The 19,192-nt window shown below is 35.8% G+C and overlaps 1 protein-coding gene across 1 annotated transcript in view; it reads left to right on the top strand.

The window, feature by feature from the left end:
• The first annotated feature begins 6,255 nt into the window (after window positions 1–6,255).
• LOC107160652 (C-type lectin domain family 12 member A) overlaps window positions 6,256–19,192 on the top strand; it is a 15,567-nt gene continuing 2,630 nt past the window's right edge. Inside the window, exons 1-5 of the mRNA XM_015507307.2 lie at window positions 6,256–6,543; window positions 9,621–9,719; window positions 10,018–10,206; window positions 11,171–11,322; window positions 14,247–14,353. Of these exons, the coding sequence (XP_015362793.1) occupies window positions 6,453–6,543; window positions 9,621–9,719; window positions 10,018–10,206; window positions 11,171–11,322; window positions 14,247–14,353 (638 nt within the window). The 5' untranslated portion in view covers window positions 6,256–6,452. The remainder of the gene's footprint in view (window positions 6,544–9,620; window positions 9,720–10,017; window positions 10,207–11,170; window positions 11,323–14,246; window positions 14,354–19,192) is intronic.

A 19,192-nucleotide genomic window follows, 5' to 3' on the forward strand; every position in this document is an offset into this window, starting at 1 on the left:
TCTCAGGTTTTTGGTTATAGTATTAGAAAGATGACTACCATATTCAGTACCGTTTCTGAAGCTTCTAAAGGCCAGGACCTAGAATGGCAGCAGTCATTTAGAAAATATTAATTAGACATAATTCACATACATATTTGACAAATGTAGTAAAGAGCATTGGATTGGGTTGTGGATAGGTTGACTGATATATGGGTCAGTACATTTTGGGGGGTGGGAATAAACCTCCTTTCCCATTAAAATAATCTTTCTCTATATATAAATTTTTCTTCATTTCTCTAGTCAACCCACTCTACTGAGCTTATATAGAGAGTGGCCATATTTAGCAACTTAATATACAGGATTTCATGTTTCTTTGAACTTCAGATCAACAACAAATATTGCAAAGACAACAAAATACAAATATTATATGAGGAATATTTGCATTAAAATTAATTCTTTTTATCCAAAATGCAAATTTAATTGAGATACCTTGTACTTTATTTGTCCACCCTACTTAAGTCACAGCAGTTTTTCTTTTCTTTTAAATTATTAAGTACTCCAGAGGTTGGTCTAGATTTTTTCATGTACTAAATCTCTATTAAACTTCTCTGTAAAAGCTTCAGGTATCCATACAACCCAAGTACTGACCACAGGAAAAGAATGTTCTACAAACGAAATGGAGAATTGGGACAGGGTACACTTTTAAGCAAGTTACTACTGTGAACAACCAGAGTTTAATTTAGCAGGGGTCTTTAAAGAAGCCAGTGCAAATACTATTCAGATGTCTTCCTGTTCCTCCATCAGGAGTGGAGAGGTTTCTGTCTCTTCCCCCCAGTTGTAACAGGTTTTCACCTCAAGCCGGAGATGGAGACTTAGCAGCTTTATCCTCAGGCCCCAGGCTTTTGGTCCACAGGGAAGACATTTCCAAGAAGAGTTTTTTGTCTTTTGTGCAATGGCTGCTGCTCATCTCTCCCAAAACTATAACAGAAGAGAAACTTTCTAAAATACCCTAATCTACTCTCAGCCCTTCACCATCTGGAGAGTCTAGAAAGTGCTATCAATAAGTGTGACTTATTCTTTTGGAGGTGGCTGCCAAGGGTTCTATGCTCTCATGCAATTTACTTACCCTCGGTCTCCTGTGACTTGTTAATTTACCTAAATGCTTTAAAATATGTGTATGGGTTAAGTGCTTACCCCACATGTATAGGACTTCACATTCTGTCTCTTCTTGGAGGTACCTATCTTTCCTTAGATTTCAGGTGAATTAATTGCCTTATAAGCTCAGATCTCTGATAGATTCAGAAAATGTAATGAATTTGCTGGTTATTAGATTTAATTTGTTCTTGTAAAAGTGGGAGTGCTGGGTTGAACTGAGTCTTCCCTTGGGCAGCTGTCTGCTACAGTAATCCAGCCCTGGAGTTCTTATAGGTGAAAGTGTTTGGTTATGGAATGGGAATAAATAGTGATACTTTGAAATCACAACTAATATGATGGGTAAGAATTAGCTTGTGTTATACTGGTCTGTATCAATTTAGCTCCTGTAAGTTTCCATATTAGCTGGCTACAGTGAACTTAGGGCAACTCATTGGCATAAAGTCCTTCAGTAATGACTTATGTGATTGTTTTAGGTGCATCCTACAGATATAGATACAAAGGTTAGGTCTTGCATTTTCTATAGTAAAAATGCTGAGGTAGAGAAAATAAGGAAGGAGCTACATTTTTCTTTATTATGCCATTACTAAAATGCTTAGAATGCACTTCTTAGTCATGAGAGTAGAGGAACTTCTGACTAACCAGCTTTGTACCCAAAATACCCATGTGAAAACTCTGGACTCCAATCCCTAGTGTCTGCCCAGACTTTCCACATACCTGCACATTGCACAAGAATTTCACAAGAGTGTGATGGGTGAGGGAACAAATGAGTAACTGCCATTACTTCTTTGTGCTATTTTCCTCTAATGAGTCTCATTCCAGAAAATAATGTGCATCAGTTAGTTGATTTTATACACACACACACACACAAACACAAACACACATACATATACTGGATATTTTATATATATATATATATAATATCCAGTATATTTATATATTCAGTATGTGTAATGCAAAGAACAAGAGGGAAGTTTCCGGTTCTGGCCACAGAACTGGAGCTTATATCTGATGAAATCTCCTACAAAGAGATAATTATAAATTACAAATGTAGGAAAAATTCATAAAATGAGACTTCCAAGATGGTGGGCCAAAGGGAGGCAGCATTCTGTGTCGATCCATGACCCAGATCTCACCTAGTCAGAATACTGCATCTCAGAGAGTATAAGAGGACTCCTTCCTACACAACTGATTTTCACAGGAATCACCAGCGCTGTGACCCCCGCGCAAGGCTCAGAGCCTCAGTGTTCGAACAGGACTCCGAGCCCTGGTGCTGGAAACCAAAAACCCACAGTTCTAGCCCACGCACGGCTCTCAAGCAGCTTAGGAGAATCACCTATCAGCACCTCTGCAGAACTGTGCTCCACACCCACACAGGTCACTCTGCTACTACTACACACAGCACAATGCCATCACCTGGCTCCCCCCACCTCACCAGACACCCTGGTGCTAGAAGCAGACCGACTACATCTTGGATAACCTTTCTCGCCATATTTGTTGGGGGCAGCTCTCAGATTGGATCTCCATCTGGCCAGGTACCTGGTATCCAGCTCCCTCCTCCCCTCAGTTGTGATAACTCGGCACAGTGACCACTCAACACAAAAAAGCTCCTAGCTGGGCAGGTGTGCAGTGCGACCAAGGCACTGCCCACCTGGTGTGAGCCTAGGGGTGAGAGGTCCTGCAGGTGGGAACTGCTAATTGAGAGGGGATGGGACTAAAGTTTGGAGTCTAACAGAGAGACCAGGAGCTGGGAAATCTCCAGGCAAGAGAGGGAGAAAATACCGGATGTTCAAGTCAGACTACCAGTACCAAAAAGAGACCCTTGAGGTGTAGTCTCCCTGCAGAGACTGGCAGGAGGTGGCACTCCCCACTTCTAGATGCCCTACACCAGGACCAGTCTTCCCACCCTGGTTACCTACACCATCCTGAGGCAGAGATACATCTTAAAACAGACAACCCCACCTATTGGATGAGGAGAAAAGAAAAGTTACGAATCTCTAAAACTAGCAACAACCTTGGTTTCTTCTTTCGAGTTTTTTTTCCTCTTTCTCTTCTACCTCTCTATTCTCCAGCCCTCACATCACCAACATATATAAAACCAAGAACTTTGCATGAAATAGGATTTTGAGAACTGAGTCACCTGAATAATATAATATAGAGGTGTTTATATGCCATTTTTCCTATTTTTTCTTGTTTTATTTTATTCCCCCTCCAAATTTTAACTATTTTAACATTCTGCATTTTTACAAATACATATGTGTGTTAGTTGTTTCAAGTACTCCACTGTCTTCCCATGTATTGTCTAACCTAATTTACTTCCTGTCTATTCTTTTGCTACTAACCCTCTTCATTAGAATTCTTTCACACTTCCTAAGACATATTATCTTAGGAAGATATATCCACCATCAGAAACTGTAAACCTTTTTATGAAACTACTGTTTATATCTTAGATGAAAATTGAATCCAACATTTCTGGACATTGAGACTAAACTGTAAATGTCTTAATAACAACAAGTTATTCATAGGTGATATATTGTTGATATTGGGATCTATTAACATTGTCCTTCCCCACAAAGGAGAGGTCTTAGATCCCTACAAGAGCACTACAAACCTATAAGGTAAAAACACTAACAAGCTAGACCCACAGAGCTGGAAAGGAAGACACATGAGCAATACAAAAAGAAAAGGGAAGAAAGTACCACAAACAAATCAAGAAACCAATCATTAGAATCATTGGCAGCCACAGTAGAAAAAAATGACAAAGAAAGAATTCAAGATATACATGATTAAAATGTTCTGTGAACTAAAGGAAGATATAAGAGAGCAAATAAATACAAGCAGTGAAAGATCACTTCGACAAGGAGCTACATAAACAAATCCAAGAAGCAAAAGATCACCTCAACAGGGAGATAGAGGTTCTAAAAACAAAACAAAACAAAACAAACAAACAAAAAATACTGAAATCCTTGAAATGAAAGAAACAATAAACCAAATTAAAAACTCAAATGAAAGCATTACCAACAGAGTAGACCGCTTGGAAGATAGGACATCAGACAATGAAGATAAAATATATAATCTTGAAAAGAACATAGACCACACAGTGATAATGATAAGAAACCATGAGTAGAACATTCAAGAAATATGGGATAGCATAAAAAGACCAAATTTAAGAGTATGGGATAGAGGAAGGCATAGAGGTCCAAACCAAAGGAATAAACAATTAAATAATATCAGAAAACTTTCCAAACATGAAGAATATATTGGAAACCCAAATTCAAGAAGCCTACAGGATGCCAAATGTTCAAAATCACAACAATCCACACCAAGGCACATTATACTAAAAATGCCCAACGTACAGAATAAGAAAAGAATTTTAAAAGCCACAAGAGAAAGGAATCAGATTACATATAGGGGAAAACCAATTAGGATAACAGCAGATTTTTCAACCCAGGCCCCGAAAACTAGAAGATCCTGGCATAACATACATCAAGCTCTGAAAGAAAATGGGTGCCAAATCTTGTATCCAGAAAAATTAAGCTTTATATTTTAAGATGAAATAAAAACTTTCCATGATAATCAAAAGTTAAAAGAATTTATAGCTAGAAAACCAGCACTACAAAATATCCTTGGCAAAACATTCCACAAAGAGGAAACGAAAAACAATGAAAATAGGCAGAGGGAGGTAGTAACCTAAAAGAAAAATTAATCAAGGAAGAAAATCAAGTCAAGTTAAATAACAAAAATAAACAAATATGGCTGGAAATACAAACCATGTCTCAAAAATAATCATAAATGTTAATGGCATAAACTACTAACTACTAAAGACATAGGCTAGCAGATTGGATTTTTAAAAAAGACTCAACAATATGCTGCCTACAGGAGACTCATCTGATATGAAAAGACACACACAGGCTAAAGGTGAAAGTTTGGGAAAAATCACACCACTCACATGGACTGCAGAAGCAAGCAGGAGTGTCCATATTCACATTAAATAAAATAGACTTCAAGCCAAAGTTAATTAAAAGGGATAAACATACTTCTCAAGGGAACCATACACCAACAAGACATAACAATTATAAATATATATGTCCCAAACAATGGTGCAGCTATGTTCATCAAACAGAGTAAGATTTACTAACAAAAATTAAGAAAGATTTACTAACAAAAAATCAAGAAACATTAAAAAATAATCATTGCTCATTTCCCATCTTCACTTTCATACTTATCAAGAATTCTAAGAATGTTGAGTCAAATTAACAGTACACAAACCTGGATGATCTTAGGAACTCCTTCTCTCCTTTTGGAAGCTTAGCTAAGTGGGTCATATTGATAGAGGCTGTCTATAGAAAGACAGCAAGGCTGATCTTAGTTTTTCTAGCCTACAGAGCTGGTCACAGAGCCCTCACATACAGACCTTTTCCATAAGTATGAAAGTTCCCAGTGTGGCTTCTAGGCCCAAGATCCCTTATTATGTCTCTTGAAATTTAGAGAAACAAGGCATTCTAAAGCTCCCCATAGGCTATAGCTATGCAGCAGTGTGAAGGATGTTTTGTGCTCTCTCACTGTAGTTGGGAGTCACTTTTTGTGTGCATTCAGTCTCCTAGTGAAGCCAATCCTTCTACTGGGATCTTGCCCATGATGCAGACAGAACACTTAAACTAGTCCATTACTTTGGATTAGAGAATGTTTTGTGAACTGCATCTTTTCTATTATATTTCTGCTTAAAAATAAATTCTACTTATAGCCATACTATGTGGAGCTAATAATTTGTGTACTTTTATGTGATAATAATAATAATAATAATAATATACAAACACAATTTCAAAAAATACTTTATAGTCAGGTGCAGTGTTGCACACCTGTAATCCCAGCTTCTTGGAGTCAAAAGTAGGTGGGTCACAAGTTCAAAGCTAACCTGAGCAGCTTAGCCTAACCCTGTCTCAAAATAAAAATAAATAAATAAATAAAGGGTTAGGTATGTTACTCATTGATAGAGTACCCCTGGGTTTAATTGGCAATTCTGAAAGAAAATAAAGCCAAACTTTATTTAGTTGGTAAATATATAGAAATAAGAAAAAGGAAGACATATGAGGAAGAAAGATGTTTCCTCTTGCAACAGCTCTCTCTTTCGTCTGAGGTCAGAGACAAACTTGTATGCAGACAGAGAGACTGGTACAGTAAGTTTATGATCAGAAGCTTAAGCTTGTAAATTTAAGCCTCAGTTTAGAAGTTTAGTTACAGATCTTACTTAACATTCAAGGATTAGCTGTCCCACACCTTTTTTAAAAACACTTTCTCAAATTTTCCTTGAATATTCACCAATGTCTGAAGAAATTACTTATGCAAATCTAAAATTCCAGGACTCCAATAAGACAGAAAATACCCAGGATCTTCAAAAATTTGGGGAAAAAGGTAAGATTTTCAGCTATGGATGTGTTGTAAGGTGGCAGAAGTGGTTATACTTCCCACTTCAGGTATGAGTGCATGGATAATGATATTGGTATCATTCAATCTGAATTTTTAATCAAGTCTCCCATTTTTACCAAATGTATCAAAAGTAGCCAAATTAACTGACTATAGGGTTTTTCTTTTTCTAAAATCAGTGATGTATACACTGAACATTCTTAATCTTTTACAAGTCTACTTTTTAATGTTACACTCAAGATACATAAAAAAAAGATATTTTCTAATGGCTGGGTTGTCTAAAGTGTTTTTCCCTTCATTAGATAAAGCTGTGGAACAAGGAGAATATTTTGCTCATAAAAGTCATAGATTTTTATGTTTCTTTTTTAAAGGAACATGATTGCATGTATGTGTTCAAAAGAGAAAGAAATAATTTTTGTTTTTGAAAGTATTATCTTTGGTCCTTGACTCCCAATTCATCTCTAATTTCCTTTCAACCAGCTTTTTGAGGCTTCTTTTCTTACTGTCTCATGGAAACTGTTCTTGTCTAGGTCACTGATGGCCTCCCTGTTTCCTCCCAATAGTCATGTCTTTATTATTTGTTGCTTCACTTCCCTGCATAATTTACAGAGTTGAACATTCCTTCTTTTGCAAACATTTTCTCTGCACATTCTTCTGGATGTGGTTTCTGATATCACAGGCACTGCTGTTTCTGCTTTTCCCCCGCCTCTGGATCAATGTTTATTCGATGGAGTACCCCAGGGCTGTGTTCTGGGTCCCCTTTTCTTATATCACTCAATATTCTCTTGCAAGTTTCTTCATTCTGTCATTTGGTTTCAAAAACAATGACTTCCAAATATATTCTTAGGACTTTCCCCAGGATCTCAAGACTAGAAAATCTCAAGACTGCTTCTCAATTTTAAATGAAGTTCTTTTATTTATTTTCACTTCCTTGAATAAATATCATTTTTCACATTGACCAGAACACTACAGCCACTCTATTTCTGTTTTTCAAATAGAAAGCTTTCCCCCAAATTAGGGTTGTTGAACTAGACATTTTTGCTGTATGCAGTTCTATTCCCACTAACTTTGTATGCTGATTCCCACTTTCCACAAGTTCTAAACTACTTACTTTCTAAATCATAACTCAGCTTCAAATTTCTGTACACTATAGTCCAATGTGAGATTTATCTATCCATCTATTCATTTGGTTCCTCTCATAATAAAATATGTCTCCATGAGAACAGAGACTTGCAAGTCTTGTCACTTCTGTATCAGTGGCAATCACAATAGTGTCTAGCAAATACAATGTACCCAATGATAGCTTTCAAATAATGGAGTGCATAGACAAATTAGAAAATAATTTTTACAAAAGTTAGCACTTAAATTTGTAATTCTAACTTTAGGTATGATCCTGACCATGTAGTTCTTTTTGTAATAACAATTTTCTAATGTCTAAAGGAATTAAGTTTTACATTTTATTTTCAATTCTCTTTGGATTTCACATTTTTGCACTATCAACTAACTGTGGGATGTTAAGATATATTTCACAGACATAGTAAGATTATGACATTATCCTTGAATTGTATTTTCTTTAAATAGCTAGTCTTCACATATACATATGATGACAAATTTAAATAACATAGCTACTTAATGATAATTTACAATATAAATTTCATGATTTTTGTAGGGAAATGATCTATTCTGGGCTTTACTACTCAGTAAAGAAAGAAAAGAAGCATTCGATAAAAGTTTTTTGCTAAAAATTTTTTTAAAAATTGAAAATTCTGATCAGTAAATGGTATAGATCTAAACTAAGGAAGGCATGGAGCCAATGAGGATGTTGAAAATATTGGGGGTCCTGGGTACCCCAGGAGCTAAAATAAACATTCGGAGATTGATTAGCTCTGTTGACAAGGCAAGAATTTTACTTTCATGGTGCAGATGGGTGCACAACAATGAAAACTGAAAGGCAGGTGCAATGAATAGGCAATCTGCTAGGCTTTTATCCCTGATGCAAGGGCACTGGGTTGTTGCCCATTAGTCAGGGCTAACCACACAATCTTTGGCTTGGACAGCCATTAAGGAAAGTGAGTACTTGACAGCTACCCATTGGTCAGCTGAATTCACTATTTCCTATTGGGATATTTAAAGAGATGCATCCTTTAGTTGTCCCCCACCTCCCTTTGTTCCCTTGTTGTGGGAAAGTCCCCCTGGGTTGAGCGCTTTCTGTCACCTGCACAGTTTATCTCTGTTGGTCTGGTGGGTCCCTTCCTTCTCACTGCCTTTTGTCAAGGGTCTGTGAATTTTTACACTCACCTGTTAACTGCTTGTAACTTTCCATTCTGCTCTACCCTCCAGCTGCCTTTTTTAGAACCCAAGTCATTTTACATTTAAAACTAAATACGTGACTGTATGACCAATGTGATTCTGCAACTTGTACACTCAGAAAAATGAGAAATTATACCCCATCTGATTCAAATGTATGATACGTCAAGATCATTGTACTGTCATGTGTAACTAATTAAAACAAACAAACAAACCTAAATACTGCATTTTGAAAATGGACCACCGGTATTTTCTATTTCTCATAAGAGAATACCTGGACATATTACAAAGAAACAGCCTACCTTGTTATGTTCTGCATCCAAACTAGGGGTTACATGGGGAATACATAAACAACTAAAAGTATTTCCTTTGATAAGCTGCAAACTATGCCTTAAAGAAAGGTTACTCAGATTGACTTCTCTGCTATTTGCCAGCTACTCATTTTCCCCCAAATTTATACACAAGATGCACAGTGTCAAAATTAACTGCTTTCTCTTCTTTCTTTTATAAACCTCATCTTTGCCTTTTGGTTTCTTGAATCACTCTAAAAGTTTACCTCTTCACTTATGAGAACCATTTTGCATGACAAACAACAAACTAACGCTTCTGACTTATTCTTGATTTACAATTGAAAAAAAATGTTTTAAAGTCCATGAGTTTTTAGCAAATCACATTCCTTTCCAAGGTACATATTAGGAAACAAATAAAGGCAGAATGAATTAACAAATGAATGAATCAAATTTTGTTGTTTTCTACAGCACCTTCTGTTCCTTCCCCTCTGTGGCGTCAATCAGCCTTGATCCTGACTCTCCTCTGCCTTCTGCTGCTCATTGGACTAGGAGCCTTGGGAGGCATATGTATGTATTAACACTGTCCTGACTGAAAGGAAAGGCATCTAAATGTTATGAATTTTACAGCCTAAGTTTGTTCTTTGAATTAAGGGCTTGTAATAATAAGAGGTGTGTGCCCACAAATGAACCTTAACGTGGTTTACAGAATTTTAAATATTACTTCTGCAAAACAAAAGAAAAAACAGTAAAAAATCAAAGCTAAACAAAACAAACAAGAATTTATAAAGGTGATAATTCTATCAAGGATTTACAATGTTTTATCATCTCTCTCTCTCTCTCCTTTCTCCTTTTTTTTCAACTGGAGTTTATAAAACTTTGAAGTTAGAAATGGAAAAACTGAATAAACTGCAAAATATCAAAGAAGAACTTCAGAGAAATGTTTCCCTACAACTCATGGATAACAACAGAAGCTCAGAAAATATCAGGAACCTCTCTATCACACTGCAAATAGTAGCCACCAAATTGTGTCGTGAGCTATATAGAAAAGAACCAGGTAACCTTGTGTTGCTCTCAGAGTTACTAGCCATTAAAGTCACTTAAGAATAATTATAATAAACCTTAATAAAAAAAAAAATAAAAAAAAATAAACCTTAATAAATAAATAGAATAAACCTTAAAGTCACTTAAGAATAATTTTATCACTAACCATTGTTTAAAGAAAGGAATTAAATTTAGTTGATGAAATTCTCATTGATATCTTCATGCAATTAGAAGAAAAAATAATCATAACTATAAGCTGCCAAATTATTAAGGAATGACATTTATGTAATAAAACAGACAATATGTAATTTCTGTAATCTGCTATTACTATTATTTTAGGCTCTGTGGTCATTAGACAACAGGAAAGGAAGTACATCTTTTTGAATTACCTCATTCCAAATTGCAGTAAATGATGAAAGGCCATAGAAAAGAGACGCACTATTAGTGTTACCTTGGGAAATTGGTGTTATAACATTTCTATAAATTTGTATAGGTTTTTTTTGTTTGTTTGTTTTAGTTCCTTGTGCCTCTGAGTAGTCTCTCCAATAGTGAACAAGTCAGAGAGCTACAGGTGCACTAGTTGGAGAAGGGAGGATTTCTACAGGTGTGTGTGTGTGTGTGTGTGTGTGTGTGTGTGTGTGAAACTGATTCTGACCATACAGAATATTTTCTGTGGTTTGTTTTTATTGCCATAAGTAAATATGAGAAATGATGAAAATTATCCAGGTCTCCTGATACAGTAAGACACACTTGAATCTAAGTTCTTACTTTAAAATTTTTGTTCAAATTATGTGTCAGACACATTTTTTTTTGTGATATGTAAGAATGTAACATATAAGATTCATTTTGTTTCTCTTCCTTTCACCTAAAAAGAAGAAACACTGTAAATTTGTTCATTGTCACATAAAGTATGGACATAATAACAAAGAGTATTCACAAAAAAAAAAAACAACAAATAAAACTATTTCTTCTTCCAGAGCACAAATGTAAACCTTGTCCAAAGGGATGGATATGGTATGGGGATAGCTGTTACATCAGACTCAAGCATTTTGAAACATGGCAAAACAGCGAAATTTTCTGTTCTGCTCAGAATGCCAGTCTGCTGCAAGTTAGGAACAAAAAAAAATCGGTAAGACTCCCCAAGTCTCTCAGCCTGTGAGAAAGGAAATCTCTTCTCCTATTATAAAATAGGAGTGGGGTATGTTGGGAAAATCAGTATCAACCCATTCATGATTCTTGCTTATTCTAGTCAAAGTGCAAGGTGATTGAGACTTTGTATATTTTTCTCAGGGAATCACAGCCAAGGTAAAACACACAAAACCTTAGCTTAGGATCTTAGAATCAATAGAATCTTAGAAATTTATGGGTAGAAGAATAGATCAGGGGTACCCAGAATCTTCAGGCCTGTGACCATTACCAAGTTGGAACTCTGGAATCAGGCCACATTTATCTGAAAACACAGGACCTAGAGATCATTCCTGAGAATTACCAATTTCATAAAAAGTATGTAAGAGGGGGAGGGAAGGGGAGGGGGGATAGTAGAGGATAGGAAAGGCAGCAGAACACAACAGACACTAGTATGGCAATATGTAAATCAATGGATGTGTAACTGATGTGATTCTGCAATCTGTATTTGGGGTAAAAATGGGAGCTCATAACCCACTTGAATCAAAGTGTGAAATATGATATATCAAGAATTATGTAATGTTTTGAACAGCCAACAATAAAAAATTTAAAAAAAAAAAAAAGGTCACCCAGATTTTTCTAAGATTAAATGAAAAATGGTGACATTAGGGATAAGAAATGTAGTAGATAAACTGTGAATCCAGAAGCAGAAACTAGAGATAATTGTAGGGAAAACACAAGAACAGGGTTTGTAGGTCAGTGGTAGAGTATTTGTTTATCATGCACCAGGCCCTATGTTCCATCCCCAGCACAGAAGGTACAGGAGAGGGAAAAAGAAAAGAGAGAAAAACTGAAGGGCTTGGGGGGTATGACAATTGAAATAAGAGAAAGAAAACTTATACTGAATACCAATGTTACAGACACTGTTATTTTTGAACCAGATTAATTCATCCTTTATTCCAAAGTGATATGGTTTAAGTGGGGTGTATGATTACCCAACTGCCTCAAAACATCCCAGTTACCTTTGCATCTAGATATGCTTTCCTGACCCACTTCTTACCATTGGCATGTTAGCTGAAGTGACATGTATAACTTCCATCTTAAAAGGAAACTGTATTCTCATATTCATTTTCCTTCCTCTTGGTGAGCTGGAACATGCACATGCCCATAACCCAGCCTCAGCCACAGACAAGGCCAATGTCCTAGAGCAGAAGTCAGCAAATCCTTTTTTAAAGATCTGGAATACAAATATTGTAGGCTTAGTGGTCAATTTGGCTTTTACTGCAACTACTCTTTTCTACCCACTAAATGAAGGTAGTGTAGATAATGTGTTAACAAATGGGCATGACTGTGTTCCAATAAAACCTTATTTATTAAAAAAAAAAAGTATGTAAGAGGATATTTCTTGTTTCTACCTTGTTGTATTTTTTCATTAAAGGAAAAAAGTTTGGCTAACTATGCTATCACAAAACATATATAAATAAGTAGAAATTGAATGGTATGACAAGGGCAAGTACCAAGCAAATCTGCTGAACTGAGTTATGGGACCCAGAATAAGTGTTTTCTCTGTGATTTATTTATTTTCTGATTTACTTTTTTCCTTTTTTTCCAGGCCTAAATTTTTTTCAATATTTCACTTACTATTTCTGGTCCCTCAGTAATCATATGTTTCTCAGCAAAATTACATTTTCTAAGCATATCAGCTTCTTTATTGTAAGGCAGTTTGTCATTCTTTACAGAAGAGGGGATATCAATCATAATTTCTTTCTCATTAAATTATTCTTAGATAACCCATTCATAGTTTTTTACTCAAGGAAAAATTTCAAGTCAGGAATATGAAAGGACACATTGTTTTTTTTGTTGTTTTTTTATTGGTTGTTCAAAACATTACAAAGCTCATGATATATCATCTTTCATACATTTGACTCAATTGGGTTATGAACTCCCATTTTTACCCCAAATACAAATTGCAGAATCACATCGGTTACACACTCACATTTTTACATAATGGCATATTAGTGACTGTTGTATTCTGCTACCTTTCCTATCCCCTACTATCCCCCCTCCCCTCCCCTCCCATCTTCCCTCTCTACCTCATCTGCTGTTGTTCAATTCTCTCCCTTGTTTCCCACCCTCTTTCCCCTCACAACCTCTTATATGTAATTTTGTGTAACATTGAGGGTCTTCTACCATTTCCATATGCTTTCCCTTCTCTCTCCCTTTCTCTCCCCCCATTCGTTTTTGTTTAATGTTAATCTTTTCCTCATGCTCTTCCTCCCTGTTCTGTTCTTAGTTGCTCTCTTTATATCAAAGAAGACATTTGGCATTTGTTTTTTAAGGATTGGCTAGCTTCACTTAGCATAATCTGCTCTACTTCCATCCATTTCCCTGCAAATTCTATGATTTTGTCATTTTTTAGTGCTGCATAATACTCCATTGTGTATAGATGCCACATTTTTTTTTTTTATCCATTCATCTATTGAAGGGCATCTAGGTTGGTTCCACAGTCTAGCTATTGTGAATTGAGGACACATTGTTTTGACTACAAAATTTTGGACTGGTTCTGAATTCTATTCTATGACTACTTTTCTCCAATTCTGCTGCACCGTTTTCTTACTCTGCTTTTTCTGTTAATGCTCCGTTACATTCAATAACTATCTCCATTGCCTTTGACTGAATATTAACTGCTCAAATATTCAACCTTGTTAATTATACCATGAACTGACTCACCCTTGTGAGACAGAAAGTGATACTGTAAAACTGCTGAAATCTTAAGGTTAAAATCACTTTCAACTTCTTTTAAATGGCATTGAAAATTAGTAGTACAATATCAAAAATTCTAAGAAAGTAATATGTCAGAAATTGCATTGTAAGGAAAGTACAACAGAACATTTATTTTTTAAAACAGATCATTTCTATTCTCTATAGGAATTCATAAAATCCCTTCAATTATATGACTTTTGGCTGGGATTATCTCCTGGAAATTATCACATGAACGGTGTAAGGCTGGATGACATGATTGCTTCTTCTGCTTGGTAAGGCTCTATTCTTGTTGTATTTTTTATAGTTGGGTTTAAGTTTAGATATTTTTACCAGGAGCACTGTAAGTAGCAATTAGCAAGCTTTCATTGTGATTGCATCCTTGAAGATCCCTGATCTGTCATATTTACTTGATGTGTTTGGTCATACAGAAAATAACCACAAATGTATTCTCATTATATTGACAAATCACTAACAAAGTCATAGTAGCCAAATTTAGGGAAGTGTCTATAAATAGTTATTTTATCTAAGGAAATTATGAAAGGCAACAAAATTCACTGGACCCTAACAAATACTTAATAATATGCTAAATTCTGGGATTCATAGATGTATGAAAGATCAATATATTCCTTAAGTTACTTAAACATCAATCATATGTGAAGACTAACTTAATAATTCTAGGGATTAAAAAGACCATAATGTGATTAATGTTTCAGTTAGAAAAACATATTACCCAAAAATATTTTTGGATTTTTAGTTATAATTGACACATAAATTAGAAAATTTTAGGGAAAAACTAACCAGAAGAACGTTTCATTGTAAAGAATAATATGACTTTAGCATGGTATACTGTATATGTGTGTGTGTGTATAATGCAATATGTAATGCACATATATGTGTATGAAATAATTAATTGCATAATCTATTTAAGAAAGTAGTTACACTACTATAAATGGGATTATACATTGTATTTGTTATGCTTGTAATGGGGAAAACATTAAGGCTTTACATAAAAATGTGTCAAAATACAATTTGTATTGTATAATGTCTAAAATTTGGAAGCTGGCCACATTAAAGAAAGAAATCAGAGTGTTAACCTGCTGAACACTGTTGGGAGGCCAGCATTTATTCCAAATTCTTAGCTGAGGACACATCAAGTGGGGGCAGTTCAAGCAATTGCACTGGAATGCTCCCACTGACTCAATACTGAGATTTCTGAATACTCATCAGCCCAGCCACATAGCAAATAGAGATTTTTGTTTTGTTTTATGCCCTTGTTTTTTTTCCCTTTAATTATAAATAGTAAGTATAGGAGTGTGGCTCAGAAAAATGAGATGACTCTCTCTTTGGTGGCTGGCAATGACAGGAAGAATAGGGGATAAGGTCTGCATAAATGAAAGGGAGACAAATATATATCTGAAAGGTCTCATTTGGCATTGAAGGCCTAAAGGTGAAGGTAATATGGGTGTTAGGAGAGGTGGAATCTTGTTTTGAAAAAGCAGAATATATGTGTGCTTGCAATTTTGCAAATGGAAAGGTATTTACAATGGAATAGAATACATGGTAGACATTTAAAATTATCAAGAAATAACACGGAAATAAAATGTATATAATCATCATATATATGATTTATATATGTACATGTTATTTTTTGTTTTGTTCCTTTTCTTTTATTAGTGCATTATATTATACATAATAATTGGGTTCGTTTTGACAAAATCATACATGCATGCAATTTAAAGTACCTCATTTTAGTCCCTGGTTGCCCTCTTTCCCTTCTCTTCTCCCTCATCTTATTTTCTTTCTGCTGCTGTACTGGGTTCTTTTGGATAAACACCAAGGAGTGGGATAGCTGGATTATAGGGAAATTTCATTCCTAGATTTTTGTGGAATCTCAAAAAAAATCTTTCCAGGTGGTGACTAATTTTCAGTCCCACCAACAATGTCTGAGTATACTTTTTTTCTCACCTCTTCACCAGCATTTATTATGTTTTTGTATTTTTTGATAGCTGCCATTCTGACTGGAGTGAGATAAAATCTCAATGCAGTTTTTATTTGCACTTCCCCAATTGCTAGAGACGTTGCACATTTTTCATATATTTGCTGGCCATTTGTGTTTTTTCTTTTGAGAAATATCTGGTTAGTTCTCATTCTCATTTCCTGATTGTGTAATTTATTTTCTTGATGTTAACTTTTCTGAGTTCTTTATATAGTCTGGATATTAATCTCCTGTCAGAGGAGGAGCTGGCAAAGATTTTCTCCCATTTCTTTTTTTTTTAAAGAGAGAGAGAGAGAGAGAGAGAGAGAGAGAGAGAATTTTTTAATATTTATTTTTTAGTTAGCAGACACAACATCTTTGTTTGTATGTGGTGCTGAGGATCAAACCCGGGCTGCACACATGCCAGGAGAGCGAGCTATCGCTTGAGCCACATCCCCAGCCCTTCTCCCATTTCTTAGGCTGTCTTTTCACACTCTTGTTTCCTTTGCTGTGCAGAAGTTTGATTTCTTTGCAGTATCTTTATTTTTTTTTATTGAAATAGTCTTTCATCTGTAATTGTTCTCTTAATTCATTCCTTAGTTCAGTAAACATTTAACTAATGAGTTTTTATAAGTCTTTCTCTGGAATTTTGTCCATTTCCATACCTATAAATTCCTTTGTTAGGGGATTGTGAATTTGGGGAGGAAATTTGTTAGCCTATTTCCTCATGTTTTCAGAGGTCTTGAGTTTCCTCATCCATTGATTTATCCATGCATCCATCCATCCATCCATCTATTCCTTTTATACATGTGTCCTTTTGTGTTATCTTTTTGTTCTAGGGACTTCTCTGTTTTTTATGTACAAGGTGATGTCCAAGAGTAGGAACTGGAGTCCTCCTCTAGTTGTTCCTACTTGGGGCCTGGTTATTGATTTGGGATTTTTGTATCCCCTATTCTACATGTTTGAGTATTATTGAGGCTTGAGTGAGGGCAGCTCATGTTTGGGGTGAATTTTGCTATTACTTGCCTGAGTTGTGAGCAGTGTTCAGCAGCGGGATCCTCTGTGAATTCAGAGTGGCACAATCACTTTCCAGTCAGTCTTAGAAGAAGGGGGAACCTAGAATAACAATAATGTTAGCAACAGATGTACAAGCCTTAAAATAAATGCCTGTGTCTACTTTAACACCTATGACACTAATTACCATCCCATATGATGGGATCAGCATTTAACACCAGCATCAACAATAAACAACCATGAACTAGACCATATATTAAACAGTTAATGTCTACTATGTCATCCACTTTATTATAGGGTAGGAATTACATAAACTTTATAATTCAGTCAAAGAGTGGAATTATAGTTTCTTAAGTAAAGAAAAAATAGGGTAGGATGGCAATAGAATTTTAAAATATTTACAAAGTGAGCAGGAGAGAAGCAGGAGATGAGTAGCAGATGATGGCTATAAACATAGAGAAATAAAAGATAATTAAAGTAAAAAATTAATGAAAGAGAGGAAGAGGGAACAGGAAGATTTGGCTATTAGTAGGGGAAGAGAGTGCAGAAAGAGTAATAACAGGAATAAAAACCGAGATATACACAAACAAACAATTGAAAGATGAAAACAACTCAAACCCACATAAAATTTTACCTCATCAAAGTCAATCTGAAGCTAAATAATAATCAGGTAAAAAAGGAAAGTGATTAAAATGAAAGTAAAATGATGTGAATACACACAAAAACACCTTTGTGCAGTAGGAGCACACACACACACAAACACACACCTCTGTGCAGTGGGAACACAAACACATACACACCCACATATGCACACAGAATCATGCAGAATGAAAAAAGTAAAAAATAAAAAAATAAAATGAGATTAAAATTTAAAAAATAATAAAATCTAAAAAAAAGAATTTAAATGAGTGCGATAGAAAAAAAGGATAAAAATTCTTAATGAGAAATAAAGGTCTATTTCCCATTGTGGTAGTCAAAAGTGTTAGCAAGGATGGATTTTTCATTGTCTAGGCTGTTGTGCCATTCTTTGCATTTATTTGTGGGCTCTGTAACCTTTGGGTCAATGGCTTGGGGTTGTATAGTCCAATGTCTTTGTGTTCACCAAGCTTCCAATCATTGTGACCAGGAGTCAAAGTTGGTTGTGTAGCTATCAGCTTCCCATCTCCCAGCATTGGATTGGATACACTGGGGAGTCGCAACAAGGGTGTCCACTAGTGGCAGGGCTAGTACAGTTCTAAATTTTGGAAGTTCCAGTAGTTGGAACTTAGTCTTGGCTGACCTTTGGAACTGAGCTATGAGTATTTGAGATTTGATCCACACCCTCTGTTGCCGAAGACAGTTAGTTATCTGTGCTGGACATCTAGGACTCAGAGGCCTCCATATGTTACATTTTTTTTTTTTTTTGAGAGAGAGAGAGAGAGAGAGAGAGAGAGAGAGAGAGAGAGAATTTTTTAATATTTATTTTTTAGTTTTTGGTGGACACAACATCTTTGTTTGTATGTGGTGCTGAGGATTGAACCCGGGCCGCTCGCATGCCAGGCGAGCGCGCTACCGCTTGAGCCACATCCCCAGCCCTGTATATTACATTTTTAAGGTGTGGAGTCTAAACATCCATAGGTCTTACAATCACCACTATGGATGTGAGTTACCCAGGATCAGACCAGGAGTGCAGATGATCATTTTTGATCAGTTATTGGTGTCTTCCCAACAGCTCATATGGGACACTAGCAACCAAGACAACTCTCTCTCTCTCCTTGGTATCCCCCAAGCCTGAATTGCCTTAGGCTCAAATTTCTTTGTGCCTGTATTAGTCACTGTGGCCCCACAGTAGGCAATTTCTCAGTCAGGCTGGCAACTTCTTTTGAGTTCCAGGTTTCCCACCTCTGCCTGCTGCCACTTAGCCATTTATTAATGATTCTTTCTGGCTGGTTACCTAGGTTCCTCCCAGACTCTCTACCCATTGTTCCAAAAATTTGGTTGCTTTTCACTCAACAACTTCACCCACCAACTCTGGGTCCATTAGGATCAGCCTCCCTCTCCATTCCATAGGTTTCCCCAGTCTCTCTCTCTCTCTCTCTCTCATATATATATATATATATATATATATATATATATATATATA

This window comes from Marmota marmota, unplaced genomic scaffold, assembly GCF_001458135.2.
Source record: "Marmota marmota marmota unplaced genomic scaffold, marMar, whole genome shotgun sequence".
NCBI classification, from domain to species: Eukaryota; Metazoa; Chordata; class Mammalia; order Rodentia; family Sciuridae; genus Marmota; species Marmota marmota.